The sequence below is a fragment of the Nyctereutes procyonoides genome, unplaced genomic scaffold (assembly GCF_905146905.1).
Source record: "Nyctereutes procyonoides isolate TBG_1078 unplaced genomic scaffold, NYPRO_anot_genome, whole genome shotgun sequence".
Taxonomy (NCBI): Eukaryota; Metazoa; Chordata; class Mammalia; order Carnivora; family Canidae; genus Nyctereutes; species Nyctereutes procyonoides.
The window spans coordinates 4,018,737-4,036,121 of record NW_026575044.1 but is presented as its reverse complement, the minus strand read 5'-3'; the positions used below and the strand labels follow the sequence as shown (position 1 = coordinate 4,036,121).

The 17,385-nt window shown below is 48.1% G+C and overlaps 1 protein-coding gene across 1 annotated transcript in view; it reads left to right on the top strand.

Annotated features, from left to right (window-relative positions):
• STYXL2 (serine/threonine/tyrosine interacting like 2) overlaps positions 1-16,592 on the top strand; it is a 30,931-nt gene extending 14,339 nt beyond the window's left edge. The window contains exons 3-6 of the mRNA XM_055323808.1: positions 2,564-2,658; positions 6,004-6,235; positions 7,662-7,879; positions 13,309-16,592. Of these exons, the coding sequence (XP_055179783.1) occupies positions 2,564-2,658; positions 6,004-6,235; positions 7,662-7,879; positions 13,309-16,136 (3,373 nt within the window). The 3' untranslated portion in view covers positions 16,137-16,592. The remainder of the gene's footprint in view (positions 1-2,563; positions 2,659-6,003; positions 6,236-7,661; positions 7,880-13,308) is intronic.
• Positions 16,593-17,385: the final 793 nt, after the last annotated feature.

The window sequence follows — 17,385 nt, the reverse complement described above, 5'->3', positions numbered from 1 at the left end:
ACCGATCACTTTCCATGTGCTGGCGATACAGAAGTAAATAAAATGACCTCAGGTGTGCCTTTACAGAGCTCATGCCCATGCCCACCAAGCATTCACTCTTTACTACTACCCTCCAAATAATGAGACCTCACTGATTCTAATAAGCAAGGATACTATCCTGTACGCTTCTCCCTGAATCCACCCCCACTTCCCAGTCATACTTATATAAAAATGCATCTTCTTGAGTACTTAGAGTATTAGAGGAGTACTTGATGCTAGAATGGGAATCCAACACGACTTTTCTTGGAAATCCATCAGGAACCACCAACAATAATGCCACATTGTGCTGTCCCTTTTGCTGCATTGACAAGTCTAGCCACATTCGGGGTAGAGTCATAGGTTCCTTTCTTTTGGGAAAGATTTTTTTTTCTCCATAGCTTGACTAGCCCTGAGCACACCATTCTCCCAAGGGAGGACTCTCGTGTGGATTTCTACGATGAGAAAATTGTTCTGTTAATCAATTCAACTAAACTTATCTTTGCTCAAGGTAGCTCCATGCAGTTCAGCCAGACTCAGTACAACTCGATTCAGTCCATCCATTCATCTATCTGTTCATCAATCCATGCTTTCAACAAGTATTTTTTAAGTACTTTTCTGAGTCGAAGTCTATGTTTGGCTTGGGGATCCACCAATCAACTTACCTCCTCTGTCTAATCTAAATAGTGTATTGTGGTGAAGAGCAGATTGGACTTTGAGCAGGATTGCCCTGTGTTTGCATCCTAGCCCTGCCTCTTATGTATTGGATTGGAGAATTTCATTAGGTTATCTGGGCCACAATTTACTCTTTTTATTTTTTATTTTTATTTTTTTAATTTAATTTAATTTAATTTATTCTTGAGAGACACAGAGAGAAGCAGACTTCCTGCGGGGAGCCTGATGTGGGACTCAATCCCAGAACCCCAGGATCATGACCTGAGCCAAAGGCAGACTCTCAACCACTGAGCCACCCACGTTCCCCAATTTCCTAATTTTAAAGTGGAATAATAATGCCTACTGTGTGAGAATTTCGTCAGGATTAAAAAATGGTATCCATTCCCAGAACAATGGATGAAAATAACCAATGAACATCATTGGGAAGTTTCTAAACACCATGAACCAAAAGATCCTATGGGTTTTAATAAAGATAAAATAGGTCACTTATAAGAATCAGGAAACACATTGACTTCAGACATTTAAAAGCAAAAAGACAGTAGAACAGAGGTTCTAGTCCTGGCTAAGATGGCAGACACACCCTCCACTCTCCCATGGACTGCCTTTATAAAACCTGAACAGAAGGATACAGCAACTGTTTGAAGATTTTGAAAAGTAAATAGTAGCAGACAGATTGAGGAAGAGAGAATTCAAAGTACAACCAAATCAGCAATGTCAATATCATTTTTTTCCCCCTCTGGAATACCCAGACATGACTCAAGGCAATGTGACAGCAATGGAAACAATAGCCCGAGGTGCCTAAAATATGGAATATTTTTCAGCAATAAATTATTGATTAATGCAAAAAAATAGATGACTTGTAGATGCATTTTGCTAAGTGATATAAGCCAAGTCCCAAAGACTGTGATATGATTCAATTTATATAACATTCTGGGACAAGCCACACTGTAAGGACAGAAAGCAGATCAGTGATTGGCAAGGGATGAGGTTAAGGGAGGCATTGACTCTAAAGAAGTAGCACAAGGGAATTTTTGTGATGGGAGAAAAATGGTATCCATTAAATTCTCTCACTTTTTCTTTAATCTTTTTGGACCTAAAGGAAAGAGTAAGCAAAAAAAAAAAAACAAAAACCATAAGGTCGTGGGTGGGAGGTAGCACCCACTGTGATACTGTGGTCTTACCCCTTGTTTCTGCCCCTGATTCACCATGTTCCTCAAATCCCTTAGGACATTTCTGCTGAATTATTTCTGGAAAATTACCTTGACATTTACCTATGTTACTTGATTGCATCCCTGGGCTCAGGCTGAGTCTTGATTTCTTGTGTCCAGAATCAGGACTGTGCATTTGAGCAAACCTTCAGATTTCCCTGTGCCAGCCCATCATTCTTAGCCCATTCTCTTTCAAACAGGGCAAAGATATAGGGCATGTGGGTAAGGGTTAAGGATGGTAGCCTACCCAGCCCACCAATCCAGCAGAACCTCAGGAACAGCATAGTTAGGGACATCCTATAGTATTGATAACAGAGGAACAGGGGTAAGACAGAAAATATGAACAACAGTGTAACCCAGTAGAGAAGGTGAACTCACATCAGGGTGAGATCTCCCCAACCACAGACATGCGCTCTTCCCTCCACAGCCTAGACTACCACGTCATTAGACATCAGCTCACATAAGTGCCAACTCAGGTCTGAAAAGTGGCAACTGAGCCACAGTGTTCGCCATTCTCAGGTTCCCTAAACTAAGGAGGGCATTCCTTTTATCTCTCATTGCTGTCTACTGTGCCCAAAATCAGGTCCAGTTTTTCTGTCTAAAAAGAATGCCTCCCACTCAGATGCGGCTCAGAGTCATCTTACACAAATACTCTTTTCTCTTAGGTACTCGATGGTCTCAGATGCAGAAACAGAAAGCATTTTCATGGAGCCCATTCACCTGTCTTCATCGGTTGCAGCTAAACAGATCATCAACGAAGGTAATGCCACCAGAAGGCTGGTGGAAGCAGGCAGAGTCCACAGCCATCTGGGGATCCCTGGAGAAGGCCCACTGGAGGAGGTCAGGGTGCTTCTCAGGGGCTGCCCATCACATTAGGAGGAGTAGATCCAAAGATTGTGATTCGGCCAACACAACTCATCATCAACCTTCAAGAGATAGAGGCGGAAATTATTACGCATCGGTGTGAATCGTTCTCTGGAGTCAGCAGCCAGGGAGACAGTGCCAACCTGCTTCTATGTCCTCCCATTCAGTTTTGTAGTTAATCTCAGGAATCCTGGGGTGGCTTATACTAGAGACACAGACCTGAAAGCCCAAGAAATGACCAGAAGCACACAGAGAGTTCTGTTCAAAGGGATATCTAGATTTATTCATTTTCTTTAAGATTTTATTTATTTATTCATGAGATACAGACAAAGAGAGAGAGAGAGAGAGAGAGAGGCAGAGACACAGGCAGAGGGAGAAGCAGGCTCCATGCAGGGAGCCCAACATGAGACTCGATCCCAGGTCCCCAGCATCAGGCCCTCGGCTGAAGGCGGCGCTAAACTGCCCAGCCACCTGGCTGCCCAGGATATCTAGATTTAGATCTGCATTCCCACTAGTGTTTGAAGGTGGTTTTCAATCTGAATTATGTATGAGGAGGAGGCAGGGAAAGGTAGAATGGGGAGAAATGTTAATATGCACACCGTAAATTTTGGCACAGAAACATACTATATATTTCATTCAAGGATACTCATCCTGATTGGATGAATTTTTTTTTAAATCAATTTTGGGCAAACATCTTTTCTACTCCCTCTGCCTTGAGTGTCTCTGTCACTACTGTTGGGGTGGGGTAGGACGTAGCAGCCATGCTAATGACATAGGGTCCTGCTGGGCTTTGAGCTTAATTTGGCATCCACTGCTGGTGTCTGTGAAACCTTCCCTGGCCTTTAGTTGTGAGAACCACACATACTGCTGCTTCTCCATGTAGTCCCAGGTCTTTCTCGGTCCTCAGGCCCTCTGGGTGCCCCCAGGGTCGCTAAGGGCATCTGGATCCACTTCATGAGGAGCCAGAAATTCCATCTGCCACTGCTTGTGACATAGACATCCTCGGGGGCCCCATCTTCTCAAGGAACTCTCAAGTTTTTTTCCCTTTTATTTTACCGCCCTACCTGGAGTCTCTCTTCCCTTTGCTCCAAGCCAGGCCAAAGTGGCTTCACCCAGTCTAGATCTCTCTGAATTGATCCCAGCACCACCCTAGCTCTGGAAGTTCTTTTTTCCTCCCATGTGTTTGGGAACTTCCCTCACCTTCCCACTTGCAACACCCCTGCTCTGTGCCTTACTCCCTGGACCCTTCTCCATCCTTGGGTTCTTGGGAAGTAAAAATCTGGCTTTCAGAGCTGTAAGAAAACCATTTCCTCTCTTTGAAAACTTTGCTTTCAAGCCTATAGAATGCTCTACATGGGTCTACAGGACATTGCACATGTAGGTTGAAATCTAAAGCTAAACAGTGCCTTTTCTTAAATTCTAGATTTTATCTACCGTCCCTTGTCGGGGCATTGAGCCTAGGTTTTCTTAGTCTCAGTGGCTCATGGGTGGAGTGGGGAGGTAAAAAACACAGCAGAGAAAGGAAAATGTATCAGGTGCTATTTCAAAACATTACCCTGCTCACCAGTGATCAGAGGGATAAAAACATGTGTTGAAGAACCCTTCATTTTCATGAAAGTCTGCATGTGCCATATACCCGAGAGAGCTTCAAGGAGAAAAGTATAGGCTTTGCTTCTGAAGGAATATTACATAGTAAAATAAATGGGAGAAATTGATGCAGGGAGGGAGGTAGACCAGACCTGGGGAAAGCAGGAGCTGTCAGTAAGAATGAGGGGCTGGGACACTTGTTTTTAAACTGGAAAGGGAAAAATCAAGACAACAACCAGCTATGTAAATAGCTGAGGAGGACAATGCTGTATATTTTAATGAGGCATCAGGGAGTTTTAGTTTTTTATATGTAGTAAAGAAGAGAGGCCTCTGTTAGGGGAGGGAAGGAGAGGGCCTTTTTCATTTGCTAGGTAAGATCCCAGGAGAGCCAGGGGAGAAGACTGAGTGGTAGAGAGAATAGGAACGCTTCATCTATTTTTAAACAAAATAGAGCTCTGGGATTGCAGGGCTTTTCTTTTTTCTGCTTTTGAAACGGAGATCAGAGAACATTTAGAGCTGAGATCTGATTCAGGGATGGGGGGCCCATCAGGTGGTTCAGAAAAGGGAAGAGAGAGAGAAGAGCTTTAGGGAAACGGAGTGCTCAGACCTGGGTAGAAAGCAGAACCCCCGGGACCCGCAGACCTTGAGCAGCCGGCCTAGCTCATGGACACCTGTTCAGCTTGTGAAGGGTTGGGCCACGTCTAGTCGCCAAATGTGACTGTGCTCTTCACCCATCAGGGAAAGAGATGGTGCCAGCAAGAGGTCATGGCCCACACGGGAGACACTCTTTCCTTTCTTACTTTTCCCCCTCTCTCTATTCAGTATTTTTGGCTACTAAGTGGCAGGAAAGGTTTTGCCCTCCTTTATTCTTATATTTCTCAGAGAAAGAAATATCTTACATTCCCCCCAAATTTGATAAACCGGGAACAAAAATATTAGGAGGAGGAGCTAAAGGCTCACTGGAGATGTGGGTGAATAGATTTTGAATTCATTTGCAATCTGAGCTTTTCTGAGGCAGAAAGGCCCTGCATGGTGTTTTGGGACCGGCATGGGAGTTCTTGGCAAACCCTTGCTGCCTGCCAGAAAGTTTGGGGGACTGAGATTCACAGGCACTTACACTCCAGTGCGGAGAAGCAGACAAGAAAATAAACAACTAAATTAAATGTGTATGAGAAAGTGACCTCACATAAATGCTGAAAGTTTTACTTTTCCCAAGTTACCTGCATTCCGTATGAAAAGGAGTCAAACTAATAAAGTGAAATGTGATATGAAAGAATGCCATTTATTCATTTGGTAAATGCTTCTAGTTTACATGGTACCCTGTGGGAGCTGTGCAGGTGAATCAGACATACGCCAGGTACTTAAGGACCTTGTTCTAAGAAATTATCAACCTTTAGAAAAATACAGGAGGGAGTAAGGGAAATGAGTGTCCCTCCACCTACACCCATCTACCTATACTGTTGTTGGTCCTGACCACAAGTGTCCAGGCCAATGCAGCCCTCACCACCACCCCCAGACCTTCATTAAGTCCTTCCTGGTATTGGGGCATGCTCAGAGTCCTAGCAGCAGCCTGGCCAAGAGCAGATCCTCCTGAGAATGGGGAGGGCCGTGGCATTCTTAACTCCTTAATGAGAATACTGCTTGTCCTGTCTAGAATTCAAGCCACGGGGGATCAGAGCCGAGGCAGAGTGTCCAGGCATGCTGGAGTCGGCCGAGCAGCTGCTGGTGGAGGACCTGTACAACCGTGTCAGGGAGAAGATGGATGACACCAGCCTATACAATACCCCCTGCGTCCTGGATTTACAGCGGGCCTTGGTCCAAGACCGCCAGGAGGCGCCCTGGAATGAGGTGGATGAGGTCTGGCCCAATGTCTTCATAGCAGAGAAGTGAGTCTGACTGCTGCAAGTTGTGACCCTTTGTCCCACCCTTTCAGTGCCCGAGACACACGAAACACCTCCCACTTTCCCCGAAAAGGCCCCAATAGCTTCATCCCACAAGTTGATGCTGTCTGATGGGACATTTGGAGTCAGGGATGGTACCAATGAAGACTTTCACAATATAATAAGATGACAAACAGGTTATAATTAATACATATCTATGTACATAGATATGTATAATATACTAATTGAGCAACACATAGATGTGTGTATGCACTTTTGCATAGACAACAATTAGAAACAAATGTGATTAAACAGTAACAATATTCTCTAAGAGGTGGTTCTGCAAGTGGTTTTTATTTTCTTCTCTAGGTTTCTTTTGAATTGTACAGATTGCCTAGAGTAAACATTTCTTGGTTTTATAATCAGAAAAAAATGTTATTTTTAAAAAGTTTATGAGTGGTTTTTCAGAACAAAACCCAAAACACTTCACTCATGTCCTGTTCCTTCAGGGTCCTGCTAATGTACAATCAGTACCCACAGGTTAGTTTGTGAAACTAATCTTTGCTGATCAATTAGCTACATAATGAGATAGCCTCCCTGTGCAATTACTCATATATGTGAGGATTTGGGGGCCCCCGTGGCGGCAGGCAGTAGGGAAGACAACTTTGGATGGTGGGGCTTGTACTCCACCAGGAGTGATGATCACAACCTGAACCTCAGAGCTGGGCACCAAGTCCTAAGTGATCTCTAGCTAGCTCTGGAGATCCAGGGACATTCCATCATGCTCATCAGGGACCCCAGACGCCTCCGGATAACCCCAGGTTTCTGGTTCTTCTTTGGCAATCTCATCTTCAGAGCCTCTTCAAACCAAGCTCCACTTACTTCACTGAGCAAAAAGAGCTGTGAACTAGAAACCAAAACACCTCTCTTTGTTCAGTCTTTTTTCCTTTAAGTCCTGGGAAGTCAGAAAAGTTCTTAGGTTCATTTTTATAATCTTCGAATGGGAATGAAAATAGTTACCCTATCTACCTCTTAAGTTTATCCTTAGGGATAAAATGAAATAATGTGTGTAAAAGGACTTTGAAAAATACAGCATGACATATCAACGTGAAGCACATCTAATTTGATCATTAGTTCTGTCTGCCACTTTTGCGTCCAGATGAATGTCCATTCCCAAGGCAAAGAATTTTAAACCAGAGGTCTCTAGATCAAAGATTTCCTTCCCTATCACTCTTATTCTCCTCTTCATTCTACCCTCCCCTGCCCAGCTCCCTGTCCTTCTTTCTCTGGCCCCTTTTTATAACCATATTTGCCTGGCACCAAAGAAGGAGGTGCTCACCCAGCTGTGGCCTCTCGCTCCTGGTCTCTGGTAATGCACCTTTCCTGCTCTGACTCTGGCAAAAACTCTCTCTGACTCCTTCCTCCTCCCCAGGAGTGTAGCTGTGAACAAAGGGAGGCTGAAGAGGCTGGGAATCACTCACATCCTGAATGCTGCTCATGGCACCGGCGTCTATACTGGGCCCGAATTCTACACTGGCCTGGAGATTCAGTACTTGGGCTTGGAGGTGGATGACTTTCCCGAGGTGGACATCTCCCAGCATTTCCGGAAGGCTGCTGAGTTCCTTGATGAAGCCCTGCTGACCTACAGAGGTGAGGGAGTAGAGTGTGCCCTCTCCAGGCTGCTAGAACTCCACAGGGGGAGAGGCAGAGTGGGGGACATCAGGAGAACTCCGGATTACCTGGCATGTCTGGAGGTTATCTGTCCTAAGAAGGTAGTTGTCTCATTCTAAGAAGAGAGGCACGGAAAGGACAATCATTCATCTTATTGGTAATTATTGAGGGCCTAATACATATCAGGCACTGTTCTAGGTACAGAAGGACACAGAAAGACACAGAAAAAGCTCTGACCTTTGAATCTCACACTGTAGTGAGCACAGAGAAATGTGTCAGAGAGTGACAAGTGTGAGGCAGAGACCAAATAGGATGATGTGTTGGAGTGACTGGCTGGATGCCGTGGGGACGGTGGTTGAGAGAGCCTCTCTGAGAAGAGGACATTTAAGCCAAGTGATAGGAAGGATGTAGCCATGGAAAAATAGGAAGAAGAGCATTCCTGGCCAGGGAAAGTGCTAGCTTGAAGCTCCTAAAGTGGAATAAGCTTGGTGTGTCCGGGATCACAGGCTCATATGTCAGCACGGTGGGGAAGGGTTAGAGTGGCAGGGCCCAGTCATGCAAGAAGTTGAAGGCCAAAGTGAAAGAGATGGAAAGTTCCTTGAATCTGATCTACATTGTAGAAAACTCTCTCTGGGCTTGGGAGACTGTGGCGGCAGAAGGGTGGGACTAGGAGCAGGGAGTGCTGAGGCCGTGGCTGTCGTCCAAACGCGAGATGACCAGAGACTCAGCCACAGAGTAGATAGGACACCTCAGTGGGGACAGGATGCAACCCATGCGTTGGGGGTGGCTGGAGTTCAGATCCGGAGTCAGAAACCTCGGGCTTGAGTCCAGGCTCTGCTATGCTCTCTCTTCCCCAGGACCTTGAGCCATTTCTTTCTCCAGGAGAACCTGTTTCCTTGTATATACAACAGAGATAAAGAGATGTAATCTTCCTAACATTGCTATGAGGATTAAATTTTAAAATGCGGGGATCCCTGGGTGGCGCAGCGGTTTAGCGCCTGCCTTTGGCCCAGGGCGCGATCCTGGAGACCCGGGATCGAATCCCACGTCGGGCTCCTGGTGCATGGAGCCTGCTTCTCCCTCTGCCTGTGTCTCTGCCTCTCTCTCTTTCTCACTGTGTGCCTATCATAAATAAATAAAAATTAAAAAAAAAATTTAAAAAAAAAATTTTAAAATGCGTATAAAAACTTACTTAGCACAGCACCTGGCAAATATGTATGTGTATGTATATGTATAGTTATAAATATATGTATGTATCTCTATACATAGAATGTTTTATAGAGATTTTTATTAAAATGAAATTTTTAAATTTTATGCATATATATTACATATGTATGTATACTATATGAAATAGTTTTCTCTCCTTTTCAATTCTTTAAAAAAAAAAAACCCTTAGTAAGAACTTTAAGAACATAACACTTGACAGACCAGCTCTACTAGGAACCCACCCTGAGGGGATCAGATATACCTACAGAGATGTGCTTACAAGGATTACTCGTGGGATCATAGTCTGAATGATCAGAAACACGAAATGTGGATTGGTTACGTAAAGTTTGATATGGTCATAGACCAGGAACCTCGGCTCTCATTAAAAATGAAAACGGGGGGTGGCTCAGCAGTTTGGCGCCTGCCTTTGGCCCAGGGCACTATCCTGGAGTCCCCGGATTGAGTCCCACGTCGGGCTCCTGGCGTGGAGCCTGCTTCTCTCTCCTCCTGTGTCTCTGCCTCTCTCTCTCTCTCTCTCTCTCTCTCTCTCTATCATAAATAAATAAATAAATCTTTATTAAAAAAAATGAAAACGGGAAAAAAAATGAAAACGGAGCCTCATACTTGCTACCATGAGAGGATGCTTATAATAGATTAAGTGAACAAAACTGAATTGAAAACAATACCTATGGTTTGACACATTTCTATGGAGAAAAAAAAAAACATCCCTACTTTTAAAAATTTATTCCTTCCGACCATCGTTGACTGGAGCCTGTGTGCAGACGCCAGCGGGGAGGGGGTTTCTGGCGCGCTTCTGCCCCGCACGGAGCGGCGGGGAGAGCGTGGCCACGGACGTGGGGCCAGAGCAGGACCAGGGAGCGTGGTCGGGCCAACTTGAGCGGAGCCGGAGCCGCCAGGGCGGGCGGGTGGCGGGGCCTCCCTGTGGCCCTGCTGGGCCCTGTCACCTGCTCCTCCCCTCCGCTGCTGCTGGCGGTGGCCATCAGCCTGCCCTCGCTGCCTCCGCCTCTACCCCCTGCACCCCGCACCCCGCACCCCTGCCAGGCAGGGAAAGGACCTTATCCCCACTGGGGTTACCTCTGCATCCTTCCTACTCCAGCCTGAGGGCTGTCACCACCCCTAATCGGTAGCTTCTGTGATTTCCTCTACTCCAGGATGCTTTGGAGTCTGCTCTGAAGAGGGAGGAAGGCCAAACTAACACCTGGGCTGGGCGGTTTAGGTAATAGTCACAATAACTACAGTGGAGGATGTTATTTACATTTTACAAATGAGGAAACTGAGACCCACAGAAGGTTTAGTGACTTTGTCGCTGTGTGATAATCAAGGTTCTCTTGGTTGCTAGTAAGTAGAAACCATCTCAAACTATTTAACCATCACCAAAGGCATTAATTATAACAACAGAAGAAAAAATCCAAAGACGGGGATGTGGCTCCAGACTCACCTGAACAAGGACTGGATAATCTCTGGACTCTTGTTTTCCATCTTCTCTTTTTCTTTCTACCCCAGGTAGCATGGCCCTTCACAGACCTGAACATAGACTGGCTAACTTCCTGCCTCAGTGTCATTTCCAAATTTCCTAGGGAGAAAATGTGCTTGGCAGACTCTGGTCCTTTGTCTACCTTGAATTCTATCCATGGTGGCAAGGTGGGGAGCATAGCTTCTGGACAAGTGCTTCTTGTGTTTTTCCCGAATATGGAAAGAGGGAACATTCTGAGGAAAATGAGAATGATAATTGGGAGAATACAACACAAAAGCCAGCCATGTAGAGGAATACTGAAAATGGAAAGAGACCTTTCTTACTCAAGCCCAGTGCTCTCTCCAAGCCACATCCTTCAAACTCTTCAAACAGAGGGACCACATCGAGAGGGCACCTCCCTCTTCCTGCTGCTCATCAAAATGGTGGCTGCAATTTAGAAAAAGACCACCTTCCTCAAGCCGTTTTATTGCTGGAGATGTTTCATCAGAATCAAACAAATCTGCAAATTGACTTTGACTTGGATATACATATGGTACAGTGTCAGTGTGACCATGTGTCAAACAGAGAGCAGACAGTCCTGTCACCCAGGGCCTGACCCACCTCGCCTCCCCCTTGTCCTCAGGCCACACTTGAAGCTCCACAGAGGAACTCTGGGGTGCAGGGAACACAGCATGGAAAAGCACAGCACCCCCCAAGCTGGTTTCTGCCAGACTGAGTCTAAGTAGCACTTGATGCCAGTCTCTATGAGGAAGCTGGGCTGCTTGTGCCAGAAGTGTCCTGTTGTGAGCCGGCCCGGTAACTCCACCTCCAAAGAAAGGAAGGAAGACTTTGGTGCTGGTGGTAGTAAGTGGCGGCAGTGGCCTGGTCAGCCAGTTAAAGGGCAATCTTTGGTGAGAGACAGCTGAGCCCAGAGCTGGTGATGGGAGGAGAGGACACCCTCCGCCCTTCACCTCCCTCTAGTCACTGCTGTCCTTTGGCAATAATGTTCTTCTGCGTGACTGGGCCTCAGGTCCCTTCTAGGCTTGCCTTGGTCTCCGACTTCATGTGACAAACAGTCTTAACTGGATGCAAGATGCGCTGATGAAAATCACCCCCTGCCCATCCCATATTGTTAGCTAGGACTCTTAAAGATGTAACGAGCATCCCCAAAGACTGTTGGCAAATAGATTGATGGCAGCATGCAAGGAGGTCTCCCGTGGTTCCAGGCTGCTCAAAAACAGCCATTAGAATGAAGGCATAGAAGGCATGTTTGTCATATTTATTAAGGACATGAAGCAGAAGATGAGGCAAGGGGATAACTGATTTATTGAATGCTAGAGTCAAGACTTGGTAAAAGTTTCTGGTAGGCTATAAGGTTATTTTTACCAAAAACATTAATAGGAATTGGTAAAGTTATCCTTATGTTTTAAAAATGCTGACACATGACTTAATAGCAGTTTAAAAAAAAAAAAAAAACCTTTACAGGTTTCAGTTGATATAAAAGATAATCTGAGTTCATTTTAGGACCTATCCATCCACATTGCAAGCTTAAATGGCATCAATGAAGCCTCGGTGCCCAGAATGAGAGTGGCAAGAGGCCCACTCTATTCTGTGTGGATCAATCGAAATCTGAAATATATTTGCTCAATCCTGACACAGACTCCTAAGGAAGAAAAAAAAAAAAACTAATAAAGTTTGACCTGCAAGTTTGGCTAGTAATGATTGAAAGACCCAGAATAGCCAAGAAATGGGAAAAAAAATTAATGAAGAATGTAATAGTGAGCTCTTACATATTTTTGTATAAAAGCCCTGGTTCATTATGGAAATGTCAGAATGTCAGAGTAGGAGCATGAGATACTCATTAGAGAAAGCTATACTTTGCCCTAACATGTGAAACAAGTTTCGAAAGAGTAAATTGATCTAAATATAGAGTGAAGGATGTGTGTGTGTGTGTGTGTGTGTGCATGTGCATGATACTGAGCTCCCTGTCACAGGAAGCATCCAGTCTCTCCTGGATGATGGATGATCCAGCATCGAGGACATTGTAAAGGGAATTCTCAAGTTTCCACTATACTCCTGGTGCTTTCCCACACTGACATTCCGTGTCATTGTGATTCATTCACCTCAGCCTCATTTCTTTTCTTCTTTCTTCCCCCTCCCCCCATTCCTTTGTTTCTCCTCCCTCTGGTGCTCATCCATCTGGCAGGAAGAAAGTAGGGGTGCACCCCAGTGTTTCAAAAGTGGGGGCACTTGTTAGCTCTTTTCCCTCCCCACCCTTCCCTCCCTGCCCATGTTCAGGCAATGCAGAAAATGCTTGCCCAAGCGCAGGGCAGCCTCACTGGCCTCTCTGATGTCCGTAACATGGGGCAGTGATGCTCATCCCTCATGGGACTTGAGTGCAGATGAATGCCAGAGGCTAGTAAATATATTAAGTCCAGCACATCCAAACAGTACTTTTCATTTATTTATTTTTAAAGATTTATTTATTTATTCATGAGAGACACAGAGAGAGGCAGAGACACAGGCAGAGGGAGAAGCAGGCTCCCCACAAGGAAGCCCAATGTGGGACTCCATGCTGGATCCCAGGATCATGCCCTGAGCCAAAGGCAGATGCTTAACCACTGAGCCACTCAGGCGTCCCACCAAACCGTACTTTTTAACAGAACTTTAAAAACCCTAATAAGGAAGCCACCGTAGTTATGTTATTCCCTCTCGTGTTTGCTTTCAGGGAAAGTCCTGGTCAGTAGTGAGATGGGCATCAGCCGGTCAGCAGTGCTGGTGGTGGCCTACCTGATGATCTTCCACAACATGGCCATCCTGGAGGCCTTGATGACTGTGCGCCGGAAGCGGGCCATCTACCCCAATGACGGCTTCCTGAAGCAGCTCCGGGAGCTCAATGAGAAGTTGATGGAGGAGAGAGAAGAGGACTACAGCCAGGAAGGGGTGACAGATGAGGCTGAGGAGGGTGAGGATAGGGAGAGCAAGGTGGGGGCCAGAGTGCACAGCCTCACGGTGCAGGAGGAGGAGGACACCATCAGCCACCTGAGCGGCTCCTCCTGGGGCCGGGCCAGCCAGGCCTCCAAGCCCCTCAGCCTCATTGACGAAGATGAGGAGGAGAAGCTGTACGAGGAGTGGAAGAAGGAGCAGGGCCTCCCGGCCGGCCAGGTCCCCCAGGCTGGAAATGCCCAGAGACGGCCGGCCTCTGGCCAGGGTAGGGAGGAGCCAGAAGACGGAGAGGACGTGGAGAGGATGATTCGGGAGTGGCAGAGCCGAAATGAGAGGTACCAGGCAGAAGGGCATCAGCGGTGGGGGAGGGAGGAGGAGGAGGAGGAGGAGGAGGAGGGCGAAGAGGGCTCCTTCGTGAGGAGGAGCCGGCGGCGCATGCTGAGCGAGAGCAGCACTTCGGAGAGTGTGAGCAGCCACGACATCCGGGTCCTGAAGCAGCAGCTGCAGGTGAGCAGCCTGGGCCGGGCTGGGAGGCGCCGCTCGGACTCGGTGTCCACGGAGAGCACCTGGGACACGTGGAACCAGAGGCTGCAGGAGATTGAGAAGGAAGCCGCCCGGCGGTATCGCTCTCGGAGCAAGAGGGAGGAGGCGGACGCGAGCTCGGAGGCGGGGAGCAGGGGGCGCCAAGACGACGAGGAGAGCGTGTCTTCCGAGGCCAGCTCGTTCTACAACTTCTGCAGCAGGAACAAGGACAAGCTCACTGCCCTCGAAAGGTGGAAGATCAAGAGAATCCAATTTGGGTTTCACAAGAAGGACCTGGGGGCTGAAGAGAGCGGCGGTGAGCCGGGCGCCGAGGACGCCGAGAGGGAGAAGAGCGCCGACGTCAGCCTGACGGCCTACCAGGCCTGGAAGCTGCAGCACCAGAAGAAGGTGGGCAGTGAGGACAAGGAGGAGGTGGTGGAGCTCAGCAAGGCGGACGCCGCCGCCTCGGCCAAGAAGAGGCAGCGGAGGCTGGAGCTGCTGGAGAGAAGCCGGCAGACGCTGGAGGAGAGCCAGTCCCTGGGCAGCTGGGAGGCCGACGGCTCGGCCACCAGCAGGAGCATCCCCCTGTCTGCCTTCTGGGCAGCAGGCTCCTCGGTGGGCGCTGAGGAGGACGCGGCCTCGGTGCTCAGCACCCAGAGCCACAGCTCCCGCGCCTCGCAGGCGGGGAGCAACGCAGGGGGGTGCTTGGCCTCACTCCCCGGCACAGCTGTGCCCAACCTGCCCGTGGGGCCCGGGGACACCATTTCCATTGCCAGTATTCAGAACTGGATTGCCAACGTGGTCAGTGAAACTCTGGCCCAGAAGCAAAACGAGATGCTGCTCTTGCCCCGCTCGCCGTCCATCGCGAGCGCGAAGGTGCCGCCAGCAGCCGGCTGCCTGGGGGACGACCAGGTGTCCCTTCTCAGTGGACACAGCGACTCCTCCCTGGGTGGCTGCCTGCTGCCGCAGAGCCAGCTGGGGCCCAGCTCCGGCTCACCATCCCTGCTGTCCTCCCGCGCTGCGGGGGGTCCGAGGGCCGAAAGTCAGGGGGGCAAAGTCAGGGGGACCAGCAAGCCTATCTACAGCCTCTTTGCTGACAGCGTGGATCTGAAAGAGCTTGGCCGGAAGGAAAGGGAGATGCAGATGGAGCTGAGGGAGAAGATGTCTGAGTACAAGATGGAGAAGCTGGCCTCCGACAACAAACGGAGCTCCCTTTTCAAGAAGAAGAAGGTCAAGGAAGATGAAGACGATGATGTGGGTGACAGGGATGAGGACACTGACAGTGCCATCGGGAGCTTCCTGTATTCTTCCCGCAGTAATTCCCAAAAACCTGAAACAGACACCTCCTCCTCCCTGGCCATTTCTGATCGCAATGGAAGTGGTAGCAGGGCTGGCAAAGAGATGGACGGCAGTATTACCAAGTGGCTCAGTGGCCTCCGGACAGAGGAAAAATCTTCTCCCCAGAGTGATTGGTCGGGAAGCTCCAGGGGGAAGTACACCAGATCTTCCCTGCTCCGGGAGACGGAGTCCAAGTCCTCCAGCTACAAGTTCTCCAAATCCCAGTCAGAGGAGCAGGACACCTCCTCCTACCATGAGGCCAATGGCAACTCTGTAAGGAGCACTTCACGGATCTCTTCTTCCTCTACCAGGGAGGGCAGAGAGATGCACAAGTTCTCCAGGTCGATGTTCAGCGAGACCTCCAGCTCCCGAGAGGAGAGCCCAGAGCCCTACTTCTTCCGCCGGAGCCCTGAGCCCTCTGAAGGGGATGCATCCCCGGAACCACGGCGTCCAAACTGGGCCAGGCCCAGGGACTGGGAAGACGTGGAAGAGTCATCTAACTCAGACTTTTCTGAATTTGGAGCCAAGAGGAAATTCACCCAGAGCTTCATGAGGTCTGAAGAGGAGGGAGAAAAAGAGAGAATGGAAAACAGAGAAGAAGGGAGGTTTGCTTCAGGGAGGCGGTCTCAGTATCGGAGAAGCACTGACAGGGAGGAGGAGGAAGAAATGGATGATGAAGCCATCATTGCTGCCTGGAGACGTCGGCAGGAAGAAACCAGGACGAAGCTGCAGAGAAGGAGGGAGGATTAAGCTGGGCAAGGTGGACCTGGGCCACGCAGCTTAGTGCAGGGCTCAGAGCACACACGGCCACCACCCATCAAGGGACAGGGGTGTGGAGAGGATCATCCTGAGGGGCAGCAGGGCACTCGAGTTGGGGTGGAGAGGAGGAGGAGAGTGAGATCTGAATGCTAAACCCACCGACACTGCTTTCTGTTGCCCAATGTCCTCTTAAGTTTTGACACTTCACTTACACATGTGATCGTGTCCATCAGAGATTGGAGGTGAGCTCGTGTGACACCATAGCTTGTCAGAGATTCCAGCTTACATCCAGGAATACTCAATACAGGATGTGGTTCTGGTTGTGGAGGTTTCATCAGAGCCAGGAAATTCATCCTGTGGCGAGTCTCACCTCTCCTGGCAAAGCTGATTTCTGGTTGTTTCTCTTAAATGTTTGGGATCTCCATTAAAATGGTATGTTGTCTAACATTTCTTATGTCATTCTGGTCATTTTTAGCTTTCTGAACCTATACCTTAAAAGACACAGATGGGTTATCATGAGCCAGTCTCACCTTGTTCCATAAATGCTGGCCTCCAGACTACACCGCACTTTTTACATTAAAACAGTAACCAAGTATTTTGTCTATGATACAGTAAAGTGGGAAGACATGAGGAAGACCCTTGAGAGTAACAGGGAATTACAGGGAGATCACGTTTTATTGGGGTGAGAGTGGTGAGACATAGGCAGAGAGGAGGGCCCCCTGGAATAGCAGAGAGACAAAAGCAAACCAATGGGGGTGAGGGAGAAGAAAAGAAGCCCAATACAAGGAGATGGAGATGTAGTTTCATGAAATCTTTCGGTCACCCTTGCTTTTCATTCCTTGGAGGATGGTCAGACCATGCGGTAGGCAGCCCACGGGATCCTTCCTGCACTCTGGTTGGGCTAAGTTGGTGAGAATTCTTTACCCTTTATTCCCAAGGCATGTTTGCTTTACAGAACACAAGTTGGATTTCTAAGGCCAGCTGGTGTGTTGAACACCTGACAACGAGCATTGGTGGATTGGTTCCTACAGTTCCTTTCAACAGGCAGCACCTTGCAAGATTTGAAAATAGGCATATGCCATGCAGGGCTGCAAGATGTCTAGATGTCAGTGAGCCTTTGTCCCTGGTTTCCATTGCTTGATAGAACATTCTCTTCTTATGAAATGGCACCATCTTAATATACCTCCAGCATGAAGGCCATTTCTGGGTGAGCTCAACCTTTCCTCTCTCATTTTACTCC